Source organism: Hemicordylus capensis, chromosome 11 (genome assembly GCF_027244095.1).
Source record: "Hemicordylus capensis ecotype Gifberg chromosome 11, rHemCap1.1.pri, whole genome shotgun sequence".
In the NCBI taxonomy this organism is placed as follows: Eukaryota; Metazoa; Chordata; class Lepidosauria; order Squamata; family Cordylidae; genus Hemicordylus; species Hemicordylus capensis.
The window spans coordinates 25,952,824-25,977,357 of NC_069667.1; the positions used below are offsets into that span (position 1 = coordinate 25,952,824).

The 24,534-nt window shown below is 44.5% G+C and overlaps 1 protein-coding gene across 13 annotated transcripts in view; it reads left to right on the forward strand.

Annotated features, from left to right (window-relative positions):
* The window catches only part of PCDH11X (protocadherin 11 X-linked), a 651,427-nt gene that overhangs the window by 83,044 nt on the left and 543,849 nt on the right, over window positions 1–24,534 (forward strand). For all 13 annotated transcript variants that reach the window (XM_053273694.1, XM_053273695.1, XM_053273693.1 and 10 more), the window contains one exon: window positions 10,825–11,408. In XM_053273694.1, coding sequence (XP_053129669.1) covers window positions 10,869–11,408 — 540 coding nt within the window. In that variant the 5' untranslated portion in view covers window positions 10,825–10,868. The remainder of the gene's footprint in view (window positions 1–10,824; window positions 11,409–24,534) is intronic.

The following is a 24,534-nucleotide window of genomic DNA, read 5'->3' on the forward strand; positions in this document are numbered from 1 at the left end:
TCAGATGTATACTTGAAGTTGGGGTTTTTCATCCCAATGTGCATCACTTTATACTTGTCAACACTGAAGCACATTTGCCATTTTGTCGCCCACCCCCCCAGTTTGGAGAGATCCTTTTGGAGCTCCTCACAATCCATTTTGGATCTCACTTTGTATTTTTCTTTTGGTTTTATTGTGTTTTTATCTCTGTAAACCGCCTTGAGCCTTTGGAGTCAGACGGTATAAAAATTAAATATTAAATAAATAAATGAGACACCACCAGGAAGAAGCAGGTTAGTAGCAGCTATGTGTCTCTTGTAACATTTGGTGTAGTCCTTCAGTGAGGCCATGGCATATGTCCAAAGCAGTGAATTCAGTTCCTTCTCTGAGGCAGGCAGCCGTGGTTTTCCTTCCAAAGCACAACATTCTTGATGATTGATGTATATCAACAGTGACAGGGTGGAACCAATTCATGGGGGCAATAGCCTTTAATTAATAGAAACTAGTAAGTATTTGAGAAAGTATGTGATTTGGCTTCTGACGTCTCGGAGATCTAATTCCATTCTGGCTCAAGTACAGCTCTCTGGGTTTTGACATGTTTTTTGGCTGATTGATATTTGAAATGATCAGAATGACCAGCTCCTACTGCCCCTTTACTTTATAACTGTTTTCAGCATTCCAAACCAACAAGCTGCCTGAATAAAACATGATATTTTAGATGAAGAACAGAAAAGTTCATTGTTTGCAAGCAAAGTATTGTTTTCTTGCAAACAGACCCAAACTTTCACCACACACCTAATAATCTTGAGGTTGCTGTCCATGGTATCAATTTGATAAGCAGCTGTTGTGAACTGTCTGCATGAGACAGAAGATTTCCCAGCACCCTTTTGGGGTGGGGGGATTGGAACAATGTGTATCGACAGCTTGGCTTACACGAGCTGGTTCAGGGTGGGAAAGAGCTGGTGGAATTGGTTCCTGTTTTTCCAAAGTTGAAACTCATTTGGTCTGTTTTTGGCAGACGCAGATTGTGTGCCGAAGGACTGCACTGTGTGTTCTTGTGCTAGGGCAAGCGTGGTTTTGACAGCTGAAATGACTGTATCCTACTCCCAGAGCCCAGTGCAGATCAGTAACTAGAGAAGTATTGGATATAATGACCCCCATGTGTGGTTATTTCTTCATAGGAAATCTGATGGAAAGGAACCGGTGATAGAACACCGGAAGCGGCCTTATACTGAGTCAGACAATTGGTCCATCTAGCTCAGCTTTGTTTACACAGACTGGCAGCAGCTTCTCTAAGGTTACAGACAGGAGTCTCTCTCAGCCTTATCTTGGAGACACCAGGGAGGGAACTTGGAACCTCCTGTATGCAAGCATGCAGATGCTCTTCCCATAGCGGCCCCATCCCCTATGGGTAATATCTTACAGTGCTATTACATGTTTCCCATTCAGAGGCAAACCAGGGCAGACCCTGCTTAGAACAGGGGATATTTCATACTTGCTACAACAAGACCAGCCTGCTGCATCCAGAAGTAATAATAATTGCTAGTATCGGTTTATTTTATTATTATTATTATTATCCACTCTTTGACTGAAGCTCTGCATAACATGCAATAAAGTGCATTCTATTTTCACGTACAGCAATGCAAAAGAATTAATATATAAATATCTCAACAGTAGAGTGGAGCAACAAATGGAAAAATCCAGCATAAAATATTTTTAAAGCACTGTGATGTAAAAATGTTTGCTTTATGGTATCAAAAAGAGAGAGAGGTCTCTGCCCTAGGAGCTTACAGTCCAAATGCTGACCACAACGAATGTGAGAGGTGCCTACTGCCATGCTTAAAGCGTTCAGATGAACACTGTAATAGTGAGTGACATGCTGGTGCGGAACTTCTGGTGCGCTTTGGGAGGCTTAACTTGTGCACAGCGTCTTCCTTAGAAAGGGCTCTCGTTTTAGGTTGTTGTGTAACATCCTGGTGAAACAGCTGCTGAGGGAGGTACTCCTGGGAGGGGCGGAGCCAAATGGCCCTTCATCTCTGCTCTCATCTCTCCTTCTGATACAGCAAGTCAATGTGCAGAAGCCACAGGCTTGCACAATGCTTAATGTGGCTCAACCTGCCCCCTGCCAAAAAACAAATTGTTTCCTAATGTCTCGCAACCAGCTTGTTGTTGCTAGACAACGCCTCCCGCTCTCCTCCCTCCTGTGTGTCTGTTGCCATAGCACTCCCCTCCGACAGGCAGTCCCCACAGCTGTGGTTCTGGAAATTATATTTCCCACCCACCCTGCAAGGATTGTTTCTCTCCCCTGGCTTGTGTCTCCTGGCTCCATCTGGTTAAGAGAAGAGCCTGCACCTTGACACTGCCCCCACCTGTTCAGTTGGAGGGTTCTGCCGGGAGGCGAAACCTCTATTTTCCAGTCATACCTGCTTTTGAAGTTCTCAACCTCCAAGGCAAATAAATAATACTCTAATCCAAGAAATCTCCCTGGTTGATAGAGGCAGTGGATTGCGCTGGAACAGGACTGTGCTTGAGGTTAGCATAGCTCATGGAAGGCCATATTGATTGAGCAGTGTGGGGTCAAGATTAAGCACACCCACCCACATGGAATGACCTGGTCCAAAGACTTTCCCTACATAAAATTAGAGACCTTTTAGAAAAGGCCCAGGTATATGTGGCCCTTTGGGGCCATATCATGATGTAACCAGCAGTGCCTCATTATAAAAGTGACAAGAGGAGGGGAGAAAGCAAGAAGTCATTCTGAAAATACAGAATGCTTCAGATGCATTTGGTCATTCATAGTTGGATGTTCCGAGATGTAAGGTTTGAGTTTGTCCACTTGGTTCCTCTCGTGCCCCCTGTGTGGATGAAAACCGCCTGATCTAGCGTTCTCTTCTGTAAGTGCTTCTGAGTCATACCGACAGTGACGCGGACCCAGACCTGCAGTGGTCTAGCTAGTGTCGAGCATATTCTACAGAGTGGAATTTCAGTAATTCCACTTTTAGTAAAATGCATTGGAGGATGTGCATCATTCTCCCACTGGAAATCAATGGGAATTAAGTTCTTAACACTTTGATCATGACCATAATCAGTTTTTTCTAATGAGGTCCCCATGACTATGGTTCATCCTGGGGGACTTTCTTAAGTCACAATCTGTTCGCAATTCCTTTCAAAATTACCCTCACTGGTTGACTCAGCCTGTGAATGAGGGGTTGTTTTTCCTTAAAAAGCAAATATAGGCAGGGGTCAACTTTTCTTCTTTTAAGTTCTCTTTGGTATTCCAAGCTTGCATGAGATGTCTGGTGCTTTTGCTGGCAGACTCTCATGAAAACGCTTGAATTTTATTTCCCATGCACAACCATGCTCCTCTTCTCTCTCCTGCTGATAAACCACCAGCACCATGAACCCATGGTTTATCACCATTAGAAACTCTCCCTGGAGGTAATAGTTTTATATGTTGCTTCTCTGTTGTTGTTCATTTAAAGTAGGTAGCAGGGATCTGGTTACTCTGTGGGGCTATTCACACAACTGGGCGCATGGGCGGGGGGAGAGGCAGGGTTCAACCTTCCTTCCCTCAGATGATCTCTCTTTGCCCATGCGGTGTGCAAGTCACACGCCCACACGACCCGTGCTGCTGGGAGCAGTGTGGATCAACAGAGGCTGAGACTCATTTCCTTGACCTCTGCATATCCCATAAGGTGCCATGTGCCAAGTGTGGTGTCTTGGGGGATTCCCGCATCAGATGGGCACTCTAGGCACCTGTCTCTCTGTCTGAGACACACGAGCCCAGAAGCCGGGTTATGGGAGCACTTGCCAAGAGCCGGGCTTAAGAGAGGGGTAGGCTGGGTGGGAGCTCCAGGATCTGCGTTCCAAATGAGCAGCCTAGCCCGGGCCTGAGAACAGCCTCAGTGTTTGTTTCTAGCAACTTCCTGGAGACCTTGCAAGGGCTTTGTGTTTTGTTTTGGAATGACTATGTATTAAAAGAAATGCTTATTTTGAAATTTTGTTTACAAACAAGGTGGGTGTGATGAAGCATCTAAGTTGCAATGCTACAGGTGTTTACGTTTTGTTTGCAGAAATGGTTGGTAGGTTGTACAGCTCTCTTAGAGTCCTGCTGCTACCTGCCCTTCATCTAGATCGGGGTGGGGAAACTTTGCCCCTCGCAGCCTTTGCTGAACTACAACTCCTATCATCCCCAGCCATCATTTATAGTGGCTGGGGAAGATGGGAATTGTAGTTCAGCAACAGCTGGAGGGCCAAGTTTGCTCACCTCTTTTCTAGACTCTGACTGTCTCTCCCACCCCGTTCACACACCGGGATGTTTCCCTCCAGGATGTAACTTGGGGCGGGTTACAAATAAAATACTAATAAACTGACCCATGAAAAGTGCCTTGTAAGACTTACCATTAAGGTTTCTTTAAAAAAATATCGTGATCCTGATTTCATATCTATTCAGTTTTGGCTTTTGTTTTTGAAAAATTCAGAGTCAGCCTTAATTTCAAATGCTTCTTAGCTTTATCCCAAATCTGCTAGGTTAGAAAAAATTACTCTGGAGAGGGGATTTAAAGAGTGCATATAGTCTCTCAAAATAAAATTCTTAAATCACTACAGCTCAATCAAATAATGTTTGATGATCCACTTTCTTAAACCCTGCTATCAGGGGGATAACTCTACAACCGAGCATTGTGTATGCATGGGTGGCTATTGCTAGTGTTTGCCTTTATGTTTCTTTTCAGATTGTGAACCTTTTTGGCACAAGGACCCAATTTCTCATTCCTCGTATTCTGTAACTGGCTTTGTGAACTTTTTATTGAAAAGTGATATCTAAATATTCTTGATAATAATTTATGTCTTAGACAAATGGATTGCTTTTGAAGAACTATAATTTAATCCATTATTCCACTCAAGTCTTCTACTGGTACTCCAGAGCCCTTGGAGGGATTTATTGATGATGTGTACGTTACTAACAAAGAAGAACTTAGTAATTGAAATGGGTTCCTATACATTAACAAACTACATTTCTCTTCTCCCTTTGCTAAAACACATCTACCTTCTGAATCCAGCAGTGAGTCATATATAAAGAAATTAACTTCCTGATTAATCGATAGTGTCACCTTCCTAGTTTTTAAGTGGATTGTTAAACCTTTAACTCAAGTGATTCCTATGAAATGCCTGAGTTACAGATTTTAATCAGGTGGTCCCCCCCCCTTTTATTAGGGCTGTTCAGTCCTTGTACATTAACTAAGATTTGTTTTTTTAAGACCATCTGGATATTATTAGTGATATTCAAATCAGATACACGAAACTGAAACTTATTCATCAGCAGAAACTCTGGCTGCATTCAAGCATAACAACAAGCCATGATTTGCCAGTGCAAGCAAGGAGGAGAGCTGGTCTTGTGGTAGCAAGCATGACTTGTCCCCTTAGCTAAGCAGGGTCTGCCCTGGTTGCACACAAATGGGAGACTCCAAGTGTGAGCACTGTTAAGATATTCCCCTTAAGGGATGGAGCCGTTCTGGGAAGAGCAGAAGGTTCCAAGTTCCCTCCCTGGCAGCATCTCCAAGATGGGGCTGAGAGAGATTCCCGCCTGCAACCTTGGAGAAGCTGCTGCCAGTCTAGATAGACAATACTGAGCTAGATGGGCCAATGGTCTGACTCGGTAGAAGGCAGCATCCTATGTTCCTTTGTAAGCACAAAGAGGTGCAAGCCTTGAATCCACAGACAGAAAGTCCCAGATCAGGACTTGCTCACTTGTCGCAGTGTGAGGGGAGGGGATCTGAAGCTTCCAGATGCAGTTTCTGGCAAACCCACAGTTGGCCATTTTTTGTCTAAGCCAGAATCCCAATTTGTCTGGAGGAAAGGAAAGACTGTGCCCTTGAGTCGGTGTTGACTCCTCTATGTGGTGTCGGTGTTGACCCCTATGAGGACTCTGTAGCGACCACAGAGCCCTGTGGTTGTCTTGGTAGAATACAGGAGGGATCTACCATGGCCTCCTCCCGCGCTGAGATGATGCCTTTCAGCACCTTCCTATATCACTGCTGCCCAATATAGGAGTTTCCCATAGTCTGGGAAACACACCAGTGGGGATCCGAACCAACAGCCTCCTGCTCCCTAGGCAGGTTGCTTCCCCGCTGCACCATTAGGTCTGGAGAGTTTGCTGTAAAGCACAATTGGAAGCTTCTAATGTCCTCTCTCTTGCTTGGGGGGAAAGGTAGGAAGGAGCAGGAAAGGTAAAGGCTAATGGCCATGCTCATCTTGGCCAGTGATGGCCTGCCATTCTGTTGGGATGCAGCCCTCTTGTTCCATGATGTGTGGTGTGACATTACTGCTGTAAGGGCACCTGGCCTACAGTCAGATTCAACAGTTGCTGCTGGGGGGGAGGCAGGGAAATTTGCTACATGGCGACATTACCTGGAGTGTTTTCTGTTACTACCTTGCCGGGGAGAGAGGAGGCAAGGCGGGGTTGCTGTTTTCAGTATCTGCCATGAACCCTTTGTACTTGCGTGTCGTGGTTTCGTTTTAAGCTTGAGAATGTGAGAATTTGGGGGAGTGGACAAATGGCAGCATAACCTTGGGCGATCGTCGTGCCATTTTCCTTAGATATGTCTTTAGGTGGTTGTTGCTTGCTCTGTATGTTGTAATATAGTTTATGGTAATGTGTGTTGCTTGAGGATTATGTATATTATCCTTCTGGGTTTGCAAGCAGGCTTAGCACAGAGACTATAAAACACAAGCGGGAAAGACTTGCGTTAGGTTTGTCTCCCCAGTGCTCACATGTCAACCAGCCAGGTTAAGAGAGCTATCCTGTCAACACTTGTTCTAGGGATGTTTACTGCTGCTTTTCTTTTAGTGTTTTGCTATTTACAGTCTAGTCGGATAAAAAGGATGTGAAGATGCTGCTTCAATAACATAAATCAGTGTGTCTGAAGCAGGGCGGGCGAGGAGGGAAATATGATTGCTTTTCACTGTGTTTAATTCCACCTGACTGTTGCTGAAAGAAAACTATAGATTACTGCACACACATGCAAAATACACACCTCTTGCAAGCATTTAATTTGCAAAGTGTTCTGTGGTCACTGAGGTTTGTGACCTCCCAGTAACCCTATGCAACGGAGCAGGGGGTAGCCAACCTTGACTCTTCAGCTATTTCTGTGCCTTCTGCTGCAGCCAGTGGGGATTTCATACTCCCCTCCCTTGTTTCTCTGCTTGTCCAATGACATTACAGTCCCTTGCACAAACCAGACATCCAGATACTTGATCTACAATAGCCTTTTCACATGCTCAGTGCACTTACAGTCTGTGTACAGGGTATGCAGATGCAGAGCTATGCACATGTGCTCAATAAAAACTTGCCAACTGTACAACATTTCCTATCTTGATCTTGCAGTTCAGGGAGCCTGTGCCCAGATTTAATTTTAAAATGAGCACATGTGTAGCAGTCATTCACACAGATACATGCCCAAGTGTACAGACACCTGAACATGTGTGCAACATAATGTCTCAGTAGGGCTAATGCATCTTGTATGCTGCTTTGTAGCCATTGTCAATTGCCTCCAATGACCTTCTGGAAGGGGCTGGCAGAGCTCATGACAGGAGTAAACCATAGAGTTGATGGCAGGCGAATACATAAGAGCATGGAGTCTCCTTCTCCGCAGCCTGTGACAGTTCCCCTTATCATGGTATAATAGAGCACAGCATATGTATTTTACATGCACAATTCCGCAATTCAGTTTCTGGCATCACCAGTTTTGACCAACCAGTAGCAGGGCTGGAAAAGATTCCTGCTTGATACCATGGAGGTCTTCTGCCAGTTGGCATAGATGAGGCCTGTGCAGTTTCACCTTCCAGGTCGATCAAAGCATTTGTTTGGTGGCCTATCACATAGTTTGAAACCACACATATACTTCCAGGTAGCAGAAGCCACGTGTTCTTATTTGTTGGTGGCAATTTCTGGCATGGTTTTCCTACACGGTACAGCGATGATGAGCAGAAGGCAAATGCTTGTAGAATCTTGGCAGTGTCTTCAATTAGGGGTGTAATCCCATGGGAGGCAGTAGGTGTAGGCCAACCCCTTCCCTTCATAAAGTCTGCTGTTCCGCTTCTATCCATATTATTCCCCATCACTGATGACAGGTGTAATGGTGCTTGTTTTTATTGATTATATGTATATAAAAGTAAAGTTGTGCTCTCGAGTAGGTGTTGACTCCTCGTTACCACAGAGCCATGTGGTTTTCTTTGGTAGAATATGGGAGGGGTTTACCATGGTCTCTTCCCATGCATGTAGGAGATGATGCCTTCCTATATCTTCCTATATCACTACTGCCCGATGCAGGTGTTTCCCATAGTCTGGGGAACCTACCAGTGGGCATTCACACCAGCAACCTCTTGCTCCCTAGGCAAGTTACTTCCCCACTGCACCATTAGTCATCATGTATATGTATATACATACTACCAATTAGGGATGTGCGATTCAACCTTGAATCGATTTGAGTCAAATCGGGGTCAATTTGCTGATTTGACCTCTAATCACCATCAAAATAGAGGGCCTGATTTGGGGTTAAAGAGAATCATCCCCGATTTGAGTACCATTTTGAGGCATGTTTTGAGGCTTAAAAAACCAGGCCTCAAAATGGCACCATTTTTCTGGGGAGAGCTGGTCTACCAGTTGGGGTCCGCAGGAAGACTAGCCCTCCTCTTAGTGCATCAGCCTGCCTCAGAGGAACCTGGTAGACCAGGGTTATTGATGAATTAATTCAATGATTCTGCAATCTGATTCAAGCTCTAATCGAATCACTGAATCTGATTTGTGCATATTCTATCATCAATCATCAAGGTAGTTTACAAATGCCCACAAATATGGAATTAAAAGCAATTAAAACAATTAAAAAGTTAAAAACATCACAAGTTGTATTTAACCTGTATGTTCCTCTAATAGACCTGCAGTCTTTGACCAGTTTGGTTGATTAAACATTTCAAATAATTAAAGACCTGCCCTCAATTAAACAGGCAGCTTTTTAAAGTAAGTAAATAAATAAATGTTTAAGAGGTGCTATAGAGACTGTGGATGTTAAATAGCATCTTAAGAGGCATTTCTCCTTTTGTGTTGCATAGAAGAGAGTGCCTCATCTGAAATGATGGCTTCTACATGTGCATAATAAAAGTTTTTTGGGGGGCTTCCTGCATGCATATTGCATGCATTCTCCCCCCCCGCCCCCCCCCCCACACACTTCAGATTGACCATTTGTACTTACTTGTATATGAGTTTATTTTCTAGAATAATCTGCTCAAACAAGTATGATTGATCTACTGGAATTTCTTGAATCAGGTGCCATTCCTATATAACAGATGTTTAAAAACGGTCAGGCTTCAAATGTTCGAAATGTGAATAATGGAAAAGAAATAACCTTGTATAATCCTGAAATCCAAGTTTGCACATGGAAGAGATGCAGTACCTTTGTGACAAAAAAATGGGTTCTGTCCTTGAGCACTTGGGCAAGTGTCCAGAGTATACTGTAGTATTAGTTCATGATATCTGATCCTGGTGGTAAAGGGCTTTAAAGATTAAATGAAGGTTAAAGAGGATATGCAGTGAGCTATGCCAACCTATGGAGACAGGACACTTGTAACAGGCTCCCTAACCATCCTGATCTCTTATCTACAGAAGCCAATAAAGGTATTTTCATCAAGATGTGGACTCAGCCAATTTCTTGTTTGACATAAAACCACTTGCTGTTTGTTACGCCCTTTGGAACCTCTGTCCATTACTTACTAACGCATTTCATCCACTCTTTGCTAAGTTCTGCCAGATGGGCATCATTCTGATTAGCTTTCCCTGCCAGCCTGAGTTCTCATATGAGTAAACAGACAGAGCTATCTGTGCTTTTTAGAACTATTGAGCAGCTTTACTCTCCCTGAACTTGGAGGTAGATTAAAGAAGAGACTGTGTTTTTAGTGTCCCTCCACCCCTGACAAGGCTCCAAGGCACACAAGCATGTTGGCAGAAGAGCAAAGGATGAGTTGCAGTTGATGTCTGTCTGTGGACCACCTTCCATAGTTGGACATGGACTTCTTGCTTTGGCTAATTTTAAGGGGGGAAATTAGAATCCTAGAGTTGTGAGGGATGAGAAAGATGCATAGCAGAATCCCTGCCGTGAGATAGGCAGGGCCATCAGATGTTTGCCGATAAAGCTATGCAGTTTATAAGGTGCTACAAGCTGAAAATGTATTTAGTGCGGATATACCTTCAGATTACTCATGTACAACCGCTTAGCCAAAGACTGTAAGGGAAGGCAAGAAAAGTTGTGGGGGGTGGGGACATGTTTTACTCCCAGTCTGAGCTGGGAATGTCTTCCTTCCCCTTTCTAAAGACATCTGTCAGGTGAAAATGACAATCGTACCACAAATGAAAAGTTTAACCCATATCTCTGGGAGAACCCCATGAAGGAATTGCTACAGTTCCCCATTACAGGGGATGGCTAGTTTTCAGCAGGTTGTGCTCTTCCAAAGTACAATTTGAGATAGTAGATTGACTGGCCAGTGTCCTGTATTTTCTGGAAGCCTTGGAAACTGTCATTCAGTGTCATTAACTGCCATTAAATTTTACAAACAATAAATGTGGTCCATAAAGGATTATCTATCATACTGCTGTGTTTTGTTCTATGTATAGTATTTGGTATATGTATAGTAGCTGGTATTTGTTGTAAAATGTAGAATTTTGTTGGCCTTGTGTTCAGTCATTGTCAAATGGATTGGCCACGTTTAGCAAATCTTCATTTTCATAAAAAGCTGACTCTTGGTCAGTGGTGTTAAGACTTTTAACACACTCTCCTCTCTCCTTTTATTTTCAAGCTCCCCTTGGCTTTCAGTTGGACAACTCCTTGGCCATTCTGGAGATGGACTTGCTTTCCGAGACCTACCTCTTGGCAGTCTTATTAGCCTGCATTGTATTTCAGTCTGGAGCTCAGGAGAAGAATTACACAGTGCGGGAGGAGTTGCCAGAAAATGTCTTAATTGGCAATTTGCTCAAGGACCTCAACCTGACTCTGGACCCAGATGTGCCCCTTTCATCGCCTCTGCAGTTCAAGCTTGTGTACAAGACTGGGGACGTTCCGCTGGTCCGTGTGGAGGAGAATACTGGAGAAATTTTCACCACTGCCAACCGTATCGATCGGGAGAAGCTTTGCTCTGGCATCTTCAGCGAGAACCGTTGTTTTTACGAGGTGGAAGTTGCTGTCCTGCCTGATGAAGTTTTCAGGCTGGTCAAGATCAGATTCTTGATTGAGGATATAAATGACAATGCCCCTCTCTTTCCTTCGACAGTCATTAATATCTCCATCCCTGAGAACACGGCTATCAATTCCCGCTATTCAGTCCCATCTGCAGTCGATCCTGACATTGGAGTGAATGGCATTCAGCACTATGAACTGCTAAAGGTGAATGTTGGTCCTTTTTTTCTGAAAGATTGTCTCAGTATTTTTATGATTCTTAGTTTCAAAATTTCTGATTGATCTTTCAATGCATGCTGCTGTTAGAAACTATGCAAACAAGAAAAGGGAATGGGGACCAAGACTAGGGAAGTAAAACGAGGAAAATGACAATAAAATGAAAGGGCTTCAGAGTGGAGTAGAATGTCAGACAGGAGAGGAAAGGTTAACTGGCAAGGAAGTAATGCATGCTTCTCATGTAAACTTATTAGCATTTTCTTAAGCTGACAGATTCTTCCCCTTTTTTATTCCCCCACTCCCTGGTTTCCTTTGTAAGGAGAGATGCTATAAGAGACTTGGCCTAAAATGACAGAATGTGAGGAAATGTTCAGAACGTGAGCAAATGTACGTTTGTGGGCTGCACCGTGTGTGTGTGTGTGTGTGTGTGTGTGTCCATAGTACTTATTCAGGGATGATTCATCTGTTCCCCCAGCCAGCTCCCTCTTCTGCTTTTAACTACTCATGTAGGTGGTCTACTCATGTGAACAATGTTTGTGCAGGAGCAGGGAATTGGGTAGGCGGTCAGAAGGATGAAAGCACCACTCATCCACATTGTAGACTCAACTTATTCCCTGAATCCTGATGTTGGATTTCTCGACACAAAGATTTGCCCACTTTTTGGCATCCCATAACTTCAAATGTGGAGAAATCCAACCAATTTGCACCATGTTTTCTTTCAGTAGACTTGCTGAGCTGTTGGTACCATAAGAGATGTACACTTTAGATGTTTTTGAAACTGGCAGCCATTTTTTTTTTATTTGTCTGTCAAGAAGAAGCTGGAAGTAGGAATGTACTTCGTGAATGTGACCAGCAGCTCTGCCAGTGAAGCATATGAAAGCGAACAAGGGAGCCCCGTGGAATAGAGATATGCATTGAAGCAAATTAACATTCTCAGAGAAGCAAAGAGGAAGCCCTCTGTCTGACTGGCTCGATCAGCCTGCTTTGGTAATGCTTGGGTAGGTTAATAGTAAAGGGAAATGAAAAGTTATTCACAAAAAAAGCACAGCTGTAACGATGCCCATTCTCTAGAAGCAAAGCAGAACATCTGACCTTACAAATAAGGGAAGTTGGGGAGGGGGAAAGAGACGGTTCTCCTCTGTAAACCCCCCACTCCCCCCCCCCGAAGAATCTGAAATGCAAACAAATGGCGATATGTGGGGAGAACAAGAAGCTGCTTAGGATGCAAAAGAATGTGTCGAGATGCCTGCTCATGTTGGAGGCACAGAGGGGCGGAGGTTGTGCAATCACTGCTGCCTTCTGTATTTCCCTCCCGATCCAGGAGTCCTAGAGGTGCCATAGCTTTGATGCACCCATGAAGCTCCCTCATTCGCAAATTGCAACAAAGGGGTCACTTTGGACCCTATGAATCTGCCTTATTCTGAGTCAGAGCATTGACACGTCTAGCCTGGCACTGCATACTCTGACTCTTGGGGCAAAGGTCTTTCCCACTGCCGATTACCTGACCTTTTAAATTAAGATTCTAGGGATTAAATCTTGGACTCTCTGCATGCAGCACATATGCTCTGCCCTCAAGTTGTGGCCCATCCGCTTCCTATATGTTGGAAGGAGAAGGTCCCAGATTCAGTCCTGACTTCTCAGTTTAAAGCATCTCTGTAATCAGATAGCAGGTAATGGAAAAGACCTTGGTCTGAAATCCTAGAGAGCTTCAGTCCACTGAAGCGAGTGGAGCAGCTGCTGCTTATGACCCTCCTCTTCATATTGAAGGCACGAAAGTGGGACTATAGAGGGAGTGTGGCTGCTGCTTCTTTCTCTAGCTGGTGTATTTCACCCCAGTCCAACAGGTGGGACTCATGTGGACCTCCTCTATCCACAAACATTTCCCATTAATTTCAATTTAGTTTTCCTGCCCTGCATGCATAGAGAATCTTACTTCATTGGAGGGACTGGAGTCGGCAGCGTATGATCCAGTTCCACACATAAGAGCCGACATCCTTGTATGGCTCTCAGGTGATTTTTCATCCACTTCAGGGCAATCCTTCATAAGTTTTCTAATTTGTCAACATCCTTCTTGAATGGAACGACAAGATAAATGACTTCCCGACTTTATCTCGTAGGAAATGTTTGCTTCTTCTGATCACTAGTTAGTTATTAGCTAGTGGAAGTGGACTGGAATGATTAGATGTCTTTTATAGATTGCTTTATAGAGAGGTAAAGATCAAGTGTGCCGCCGGGTCACTTTTAACTCCTGGCACCCACAGAGCCCTGTGGTTGTCTTTGGTAGAATACAGGAGGGGTTGACTATTGCCATCTCCCGCGCAGTCTGAGATGATGCCTTTCAGCATCTTCTTATATCGCTGCGGCCCGATATAGGTGTTTCCCATAGTCTGGGGAACATACCAGCGGGGATTCGAACTGGCAACCTCTGGCTTGATTAAACCTCTGGCTTAAAGTGTCTCAGTATTAGGGTCCCTGATGTGCAGGCACAGTGGAATGGCATGCCTGTTTCCCCATGGACTAGCACAGCGTGGCTCTTGTCATCTTGAAACCAATGGGGGTTGGGCTGCCCAAAGCATAGTTCTCCCTATGAAACCCCCTGACAAGAGCAGTGAGGGGGAACCATCATGGTCCAGAGGTGCTTTGAGAGAAAAAGTTAATAATTGCAGCTTGCAAATGAGTTGCATGGATTCTTTCTTTCTTTTGCGGGGATTTACAGTAAAGAGGTTGTTGCAAATGATTTATTTAAACTGATGGCATCGTTGGGTAAAAATCCAAGTCATCTGGACTGTCCATGATGGAGAGAGAGAGAGACAGCCTTGCTTTTGAGACTCTGTTGCAGGGAGAAATGCTGCAAGGGAGGAAGATGAGCCATTTAATCAATGAAGATGGGATGACCTTAATGAGGATTTTGAAATAGCTGAGCTACTAGATTTGACTTTTTTTTTAAACTGACCTTTATCAAATAAAATAACACATATAGCTCAGATATATATTATATATACAGAAGTAATGGAGGCTTTGCCAACAAATGTAGAGGCAAACAGAAAGGTATAGAAATTGGTCATTAGAGTTGCTTTGAACTGGAGCATCATCAGCTTTGCTGAGGTGGCTAGCTGGCTGCTAATTTGACATATGGCATTGGGCGGGGGGGAGCAGTGTGCATGAATGAATCTCTCTCTCTCAAAAACCATGCATTGCTTTGCTGCCTTGTGCTGTGGCCCAGACTACCAGTGCCAATTATCCAGGAAGCTCTCTGGTGAAGCCGGCTTGAAACTTCAGCGTTGATAGGCACCGACACCAGAGCACAATTGCTTTCGATTCACTCAGGTGGTGGCTTCAGTCTCCCGGCATGCCTAACTGGCTGTGGGTAAATGGTCCAGGAGCTGGCAGGGTGTCTGTTTAGTGACAGAGGTACAAAGAGGTCTCTGGGATGGATCAGGCCTTTGCCATGTGCTCGCCTCGCTTAGGTGCTCTTAGGGAAGCACCAAAAGGGTTGTTCATGCTTACTGGCAGTGGCATGGGCACTGGTTGACCATGGTTTCACCCCGCTTAGTTTCACGTGATGTGTGCAGAAGGAACCCAGTGGGTAAGGCCAATGATCCTCTTTGGCCCTCTTTATTTGAGGGGTCTCAATTCTCACCTATAGGTGTGAGTACTGAAACTGTGAATGAAGAAACCTTACCCTTATAGAAATCCAGGGGCTGGATATACTACTTCTCAATAAAAGTCCCCAAAGTGGTTTACATAGAGAAATCAATCAATAAAAGGGCTCCCTGTCTCCAAAGGGCTCACAGTATAAAAAGAAACGTAAGACAGACCCCAGCCACAGCCACTGGAGGAATGCTGTGCAGGGGATGGATAGGGCCAGTTGCTCTCCTCCTGCTAACGAAAGAAGATCACCACTTTAAAAAGGTACCTCTTTGCTCAGTTAGCAGGGGACTCCAATCTTGGTTTATTCTAACCTATTTGCTTCACATAACCCAAGATCTATAACCTAACTCCGAAACGTGGGTTAATAAATTCCATGTTGTTGAAACCAGGTAGGTTTGGATGACACAGCCAATCTCAGCTTATTTTAACTTAAATAGGAAGTTGTCACTCATGCAGGGATGGGATGGGATGGGATGGGGAGCCCACATTCCTGAGGCCCAGTGTGTCAGGGTACTGTTTTTGGTTTGGGGGTTTGTTTGTTTGTTTAAGGGAAATGGAAGGCAGGAGAGAAATAGTAAGTATCCCAGAGGGGAGCATTAGGATTGGGTGAGGGAAGAGTTTCTAAGCTTAAACTCCCCTTCCAGCAATATACAGGGATGTATCAAGAAGAAGGAAAGGAGAACGTTTTCCCACTTTCCACCTCTTGCTGTATAGTGCAGCAGGGGAAGGACTCGAGTGGGGAAGAAAAAATGCTTCTCCCCCACCATCCTGAAACTCTCCAACTGCTGCAAGCCCTGAGCATCACAACATGGCTCCAGCCATCTTGGAACAGGAACCATGAGCAGAGAGTGTTCTTTTCAAGAACTGGGGACCCACCCTGGCATTGTTGAGGGTCTCTACTTATTTCTCCCTGATTCTCTTAGATTCTCCCCCCCACCCAGCCCTGTCTGTTTTTTGTTAAGCACTTAGCACACAGTGATGTGGAAAGCAGTTAAGTCATGATTTGTTGGTACCGGCGGCTGTAAGTTGGAGAACTCATAGTTTTTTCCTTGGAGCAAAACATAAGCAGCCTTGTGTCTCGATTTTGGCTTCCTTTATTAAACATGGAGGAAACACTGCCCTGCCTTTCACCTCTCTCTAAGTAGAATATTTGGGGGCAGACTACTAAACATAACCTGTTGTTGTTGTTCCACTTTAATTCAATCAGCAATGTGATTCCCCAAAGGACTATGGTGCAGACTCAATATATTCATGGACAGGCATGTCATGCTGTGATATCAATTCCCCACCATGATTATAACAGCATTTTCTCTTAATTTGAAGGATCTGTGCATCAGATTTATAGCTCTGCTTGCAACTTTGTGCAGTTTTCCATCTCCATGATAATTTTTCTAGCAATGCTTTGAGCTATTTTCTGAGTACAGTGCTGGCCCAGAAAGCTGGAAATGAAAGTGGCATTTTGCTTCTAAATGGATACACACACACACAGACACACACACAGAGCAAGGCAGCTTCTGCTTTCAACTCCACTATTTTTGAGGGGTGGGTGGGTGGCGCCCTTAAGCAGTAAAACTGACTAGGAATTCCTTTCTTTCCCTGACCCTGCAAATTGATTTTTTTTAATGGTGTGGAGGTGTCATTCCTAAGAGCTATATGTTCCAGATTGTTAGACTTGTGTTAATCTCCCAGAGATGAAAGTTTGGGGCAGTGTACAAATTTGGTAGGTAGGTAGATAGATAGATAGATAGATAGAATGTGTGCCAGTAGGTACTGGGGGTAGGGGGAGTTGTTACACCTCATAGGAGGAGAGCTGGTCTTGTGGTAGCAAGCATGGCTAGTTCCCTTAGCTAAGCAGGGTCTGCCCTGGTTGCATATGAAAGGGAGACTAGAAGTGTGAGCACTGTCAGATATTCCCCTCAGGGGATGGAGCCGCTCTGGGAAGAGCATCTAGGTTCCAAGTTCCCTCCCTGGCAACATCTCCAAGATAGGGCTGAGAGAGACTCCTGCCTGCAATCTTGGAGAAGCTGCTGCCAGTCTGTGTAGTAGATAATACTGAGCCGGATGGACCAATGGTTTGAATCAGTATATGGCAGCTTCCTATGTTCCTATGTAGGGGTGTTATAGTGATCTACCATGTTGAATTTGTTTGTGATTTGTAGTTCTGCTGCTAGGGCGAAGCATCTAGGACTATATTTGATACTATGATGTATTCTGTCTAGGGAGAAAGCTATAACAATAAAGGTTCTTGGACCTCACTGACTGGCATAAAACTCCCAGACCAAAGCACGAAAGAGAGAAATATTTTGTTTTTCTAGTTTGGTTCCAGACCTTGCCAGGACTACCAACCCCCCCCTCCCCCCAGAAAAAATTCATTACTTTCCCAGAAAATCAAGAAAAAACTCTCACATTGGAAAACATGGTGAATGATAGTTCAGAGATAGCAAAAGACTCGAGTCACAAAGACCTAAGGCATTAATATGCCTGCAGACTACAAGCCCTTATAGAGTCATTCTCTGACTGACATGAAATTCTCAGACTAAACCATGAAATGTGGGGGAAATGCCATTTTCGCAGACCTCACCCAGACTGCTAAAAAAAACACCCCATAAAAACCAAAAGCCTGAAAAAATTCATTAATGTCCTTGAAAATCTGGGGAAATTCCCACTGAAAGTGCATGAGACCTCATAGAGCTAGAAAAGGACTAGTCTTGCAAGATAAGAGCAACATATGCTTGCAAATTGCAAGCCTGTGTGTCTGTCCGTGGTTTGTTTGTTGGTTTGTTTGTTTATCAAATTTGTACACCGCCCCAAACTTTTCGTCTCTGAGTGGTTAACAATAGCATAAAACAAGTTAAAAACATATACAAAAAACTTAAAACAATTTAACAATTTAAAAATAAACCAGAGATTAAAACCTAGAAAAAATTAGGAAGCTGAGAAAGCTTGGGTGAAAAGATGGGTTTCCAGGTGTGTGTGTTTTTTAAAAAATTGCCATTGATGGGGAGGATATTATCTCAGCAGGGAGTGCATTCCACAATCTTGGGGCAGCGACCGAGAAGGCCCGTCTCTGTGCAGCCACCAAATGAGTTGGCGGTAACTGTTGACAGAATGCACAAACATTCTTGCATGATCAGGACCAGCACTGAGTGCTAGCATCATTAGGAAGCTGCTGATGGGCCCGCAAACATCTCTAAGACTATTGCTGTGTCTTTTGCCTTCATGTGGTGGTAGTGGAGTAAATGGGGACACGATGCCCATGCAGAGCAGTTCCCCAATGGACCTCTGAAGACAGCCCAGCACATAATAATTGGATAAGTGCATACTAATTTTTTGTTTTCTCTCTTTGGGAAGAGAATTGTGCTGACAATAGCTGGAGTCCCATCAATGGTACGATAGTAGCAGTTGGACACCTTGCCACCATGGAAGCTGAGGTAGGATCCATTAAGAGAGAGAAGATTCTGTAGGCAATTTCTGATCCATGCTAAAGGATAACATCTCTTGAGGATCCCTTAGGGGAGGAGGGACACTTACGTATCTCTTGGGTCAGATGGAATGCATCACATTGCTTATTTGATGATCTGCAATTGTCTACTCTGGGGCACTTTGGAGTGCCAGTCTTTCATAGTGTATATGTTTTGAACTTCTATCCTTCCTCAGACACACTGAAGCCCAATTGTGATGCCACCTGCCCAACCGTGGATGCTGGTTACTCATGGCTGCCACCCACACTCTTGGAATGAAACAAGGAATTCTTGTGCATGTGGGTGGACAGTAATGATGACTAGTAGTACTCTTAGTGATAACGCTTAGCAACGTGCCATAGATGTACAGGGTGTTCTGCAGAGCAGTATCAAAAGGCAGGTCCTTGCCTCAAGGAGTGTACAGTCTAAATGGAGGTAGGAAAGGAAGAGGCAGTTGCACCATTTCCCACAGAAAACAGCGATGCCAGCATTCTGCGGTCTGAAATGGGTTACAAGCTTGCCCTGGGCTACAGCCATGCACACCCTTACCTGCTTTGTGACTCCCTTGGTTGGGTGCTCCTCAAGAAATATGTGAACTGGGTCCAGATCCCTGTGTTTTTCTCCTGTTCTCTCCACTCAGTGCTCAGAGACACTGTAGTGCTGGATACCATGGCAATTTCTCCAAAGAAACAGCAGTGTAACTTCAGTCTTTTAATTTACACTTTTCAAAAGATTTATCCATGACAGACATCAGTGCAAAACACTTTAAAGAGGCCCTGGCTAGCTTGGCTTTCTAGTCTTTCACCTCTGTGAAATTTCTGTGAATCTTTCCCCACAGAAAAAAAAAAATAGCTGTGTGAATTTTCACTTTCTGGGAAGTGTCTGTGTAAGCAACAGCAGGGTCATGGAGTTGCCATCTGGCTAGATGTTTGTATGGTTACTATTTTCTTTTTGTGTTAGTAAATGCCTTTTTGTTCCTAGTTAAGCTTTGGTACAAAGCAACAACTTTTTTCAAAAAATTGTGTACACATTGAAATATATAGCACATGAGAAGAGTTGTGTGTGTGTGAGAGAGAGAGAGAGAGAGAGAGAGAAACTTCTCTTCGGACAAATATGCTTTTCACAGCTGGAACCAGAAAAAAAGTCCTGGATTAGCTGTCACAATGCCCACCTGATACAACTGCCTATGAACCTTGTGGCTATTTGCTTTTCTGCTGCACTGAAGGCCCACGGGACTCTGTCCTGAAACTACCCTTTGGATTCCCTGTGAATTGAAATGATTGATTATGCAGTAGGAATCCTGAAACAAGAAGTTTGGAAACAACCTTGGCTGTCCTTCACAATATGCAAATGAGTTCCTAGGGTTTGTTTGTTTGTTTGTTTGTTTGTTTGTTTGTTTGGGGTCTCCACCTCCATTGCTAGGCACCTGTTTGATTCTGTCATGGCCCCAGCCTGAATGACAATTTTATTTCCTGAATTTTAGTTGCCTTGTCTTTCTCTTTAAAAAAAAGAAGAAAAACCACACCCCCAATTCCTTCCTTTCATGTCTTCCCTTTCTTTTTCTATGAGGAAGGGAAGAGCGGTGGGGAAAGCACTGTGTGAGTCCATGGGTGTGCACAGCTTTTTTTACTAGGGGGTGGGGCAGGGGCAAAAGCTGCAGTCCTATATCCACACTGGTAGTAAAGCCATTAAATTCAATGGGAATTTCTCAGTGTGAGAGGCACAGCTGACCCCCTGCCCTCCTCCACTCGCCGGTGCGTAAGCCTTTTGCTCTGCATTCCATCCTTGGAGTTCTACTCCTGAGAACTGACCCATGGCATTTCTGAGTGGCCCACGGCACCCTTTTCCATGCAGTAGGACCAGACCTGCTGCCATATGCAACCACTGCAAAAGAATCAAGCAGATTTTTCTTCCTCTAATGAAAATCCTCCACAGTTAGTGAGCAGCAGGTATGCAGATATAAGGCTGGGATTATAGACTGCACCCGAGTTTGTGGTTAAATCTAACTTTATAACATCTCGGTTATGAAAGAAATCACTGTTTATGAGCCGAGCCAGCAGCCCTGATTCAAATTGATTGGGCAATGGAAAATAACAACAGTGGAGAGAAGAGCGAAGGACATACAAAATTAATTTTTATGGCCTAGAGGATGTGATTTTTCTTCACCTTACGCCATCACTGCTCAGAGCAATGTATCGTTAATATCTGAAGGGGCTGGGAAAAAACAAAGCAACACAGACAACGGATGTTAGCGATTTCAGCTGCAAACACCACCCCTGTGGCAGCCATAACAGCCTAATGGAATAACTCAACTCTGACTTGAAAATAAATTGAATTCCCTTTACAACATGCCTGATGTTTTTCTGAGATGTCTGCTGCCACACCAACTTTAGAGATGCAGCAGACCCCTGCCTTCTTCGGAAGGAAGTTGAGTGGTGGCTTGCTTAAGCGAGTCTTCAAGAGGAACAATGACCCCAGCTGACATTATGTTTGAAATTGATAGAGAAATCGATAAATGCCATGAGGGGAAGAGATCGAGAGGACAATGAAGGGGCACACTGGCTCTTTTAGGTAACCGGCAGCCTAGGCTAATGGTTATCAACATCCACCTTAGGTGGAATACAGAACCTGTCAACATGGTGTTCCCTCCATTTGCAAAGAGACCCCTATTAATACTGGCAGGACTTAGGAACATAGGAAGCTGCCATATACTGAGTCAGACCATTGGTCTATCTAGCTCAGTATTGTCTTCACAGACTGGCAGCAGCCTCTCCAAGGTTGCAGGCAGGAGTCTCTCTCAGCCCTATCTTGGAGATGTTGCCAGGGAGGGAACTTGGAACCTGGATGCCCTTCCCAGAGTGGCTCCATCCCCTGAGGGGAATATCTTCTAGTGCTCACACATCTAGTCTCCCATTCATATGCAATCAGGGCGGACCCTGCTTAGCTAAGGGGACAAGTCACGCTTGCTATCACCAGACCAGCTCTCCTCTCATTGAAAATTGTTGAAAATTGTGAAGTTTGACACAAATAAGATTGGATAACTTCTGACTTGATTACTCCAATGCTCTATCTATCTATCTGTCTATCTATTTATTCCACCGGATATGTACAAAATATCTAGGTGGTGTACAAAATTGGCGATCTCCAGTAAATATACAATAACCTATTATGTTGTTTGCTGTGGGAATTGGCTGTAGAGAGAGAGCTGTGTTCCTGTTAGATAGCAGAATGCTTGGTGGAAATTCCACAACATCGTCATTGCACAGAACTGCAAGTGGCAGTGGAATGCAGAGTGGTTTGCAAGCTAATGACCATGTCTTATTGGGGCCACTTAAACTTTAGTGGAGTATATAACTGAATCTAGGCTGGCTTTGCTGGCCAAAGGCATTCTGCAAGAATGCTACTCTTTGTGGAATCTTACCAGACTAGAACCTAAGCTTTGACTTCTTCAGGTAGCTCTCTCTATCAGCTAAATATATAAATTGAGAATGGAGAAGTTGTGCTCTTCCTTTGTGGAGAGCACAACAGAATTTTGGGGTAGTCTTGCATAACTTGATTGAAAATCTGTGTTGAGAAAGTAGGAACTTCTGTAATAATGGAACTGGAAGAGAGAGAGTGCAGGGTCTCTTGGAGGACTCCCAGAGCAGAGCTCCACAGTTGGGTATTTGCTACATGCAGCAAGCCATTAGCTACTCACTGCAGCCTGCTGGTGTCTGGAAAACTCCCCATGCAGGGTTTTACAGCAAATACAGGAGGTTTAGAACCTAAAGCGCCTGCTGGGTCTTCAGTCCAGCAACCTGTTCCACAAAAGTGGCCAGCCACAGTATCCTGTGAAGCCCTCAGGCAGGACATGGAGGCCAGTAGCTGTTGCTCCTTGGCATCTGGTTTCCAGAGGCATTGTGCCTCTAAACCTGGATTTTCTGCTTGTAGCCAGTGATACTTAATGAATTCATCGACTTCGTTTTTGAAAGCCATCCAAGCTGGGTGCCACAAACACATCTGGTTGCCAAAAACTTCATGCATTCAGCCCCAGGTGGGCCACTGTGCATGGCAGGGACCTTGGTTTGCCTTGGTGGGTCTCCATTTGTGCCATCTGCCCTCCAGGGATCCTGATGGCTGCTCACCAGTCTTATTCCGTTCTGGAGAGCTGAAAAAGTGCCTCATTATCGCCTCAACTTTCCTTTTAATGTTCTTGCTTCTTGGACTTGTGAGTTCAAATTTTGACAGATCTCTTGTACTGTTTAGACATGAATTTTTAAAAGGCCATTATTGGCTATTCCCCAGCTTGCTAGCCGAGTGTGCTGCGAGCGATTGAACTAGCTCCAGCAAAGAAGCGAGGAGAGTTTCTTCTGAGCTCTGAAAAATGACACCTGGAAGACAAATGGGAGCTGTCACAGCTTAAACCTCTGAGGAATGCCTTGTGAGCGCAGTGGCTTTACATAGCTAAATCTCAGTGTGCCACATCAAAAGGTTCATGCCCTGAAGGTGCTTATAGGGCTCCTGCTTCTGTCAGGAGTCGTAGTTATGTCTATCGTAAATTCGTCTTAAACATCTTTCTCTTCTTGGGGCCCTGGAACTTGCAGAGCGACATCTATAGGTTTTATGGCAACATGTCCTGCACATGGGCCACCATGGTTGGCTATTTGTCAGCTGCATTTGGAAGGAAATAGGATTGTCTCCCTACCTTTCTGATTTTTTAAAATGTTAAGAACATTTGTGGATTTCAGTCTGGTTTTCAGCTTCGGTTTGGGACTGAAGCTGCCTTGGTTGCCCTGGTGGATGACCTATGCCGGGATCTAGATGGGGTTGTGCATCCCTGTTGGTTCTGCTGGACCTCTCAGCAGCATGCGATACCATCAACCATGGTGATGGTGCATTGGAAGGGTTCCAATCCTTTCTTGGCAGGAGGTTCCAGAAGGTGGTGCTGGGAGATTTCAGCTCGACTCCTTGGTCTCTGGCCTATGGGGTCCCGCAAGGCTCAGTTTTGTCCCCCACGTTGTTTAACATCTATAGGAACATAGAAAGCTGCCATATACTGAGTCAGACCATAGGTCCATCTGGCTCAGTATTGTCTGCACAGATTGGCAGTGGCTTCTCCAAGGTTCCATGTGGGAATCTCTCTCAGCCCTATCTTGGAGATGCTGCCAGGGAGGGAACTTGGAATTTTCTGCTCTTCCCAGAGCGGCTCCATCCCCTGAGGGGACTCTCTGACCGTGCTCACACTTCTAGTCTCCCTTACATATGCAACCAGGGTGGACCCTGCTTAGCTAAGGGGACAAGTCATGCTTGCTACCACAAGACCAGGTCTCTTCCTGTTTCTGTATGAAACCACTGGGAGAAGTAAACAGGATGTTTGGACTGAAGTGTCATCAGTATGCAGGTGACACTAAGCTCTACCTTTCCCTGACATCAGATCTTAGGGAAGCAGTGGATGTACTGAGCTGGGGGCTGGAGGTGGTGATGTGCTGGATGTGGGCTAGCAAACTGACGTTAAATCCATACAAGACTGAGGTGCTGCTGGTCAGTAGAAAAGCCAATTGGCATAGGGTGATTCAACGAACCCTGGATGGGGTTGTACTCCCCTTGAAAGAGCAAGTGTGCAGCTTTGGGGGCGTTGCTGGACCTGGCTCTGCTTTTGGATGCTCAGGTGGAAGTGGTGGCCCGGGGTGCCTTTGCACAGCTTCAGCTAGTGTTAGCCGTTGTTGTTAGCTGCCCAGAGACTTAAGTTTGGGTGGGGTATAAATTTAATAATAATTAATATTAATAATAACAATAATAATTATTATTATTATTATTAATAGTGCTCTAGCTACGTCCCTTTCTCAAGAAGGCAGATCAGGCCACGTTTACACATGCTTTAGTCATGTTGCAACTAGATTACTGCAATGCGTTTTATGTGGGGCTGCCCTTGAATATTTGGAAACTTCAGTTGGTGAAGAATGCAGCTGCCAGCTGTTTTGACATCTGTAGCTGTTTAAAAAATACAACAACAAAGAAGTAAAGAC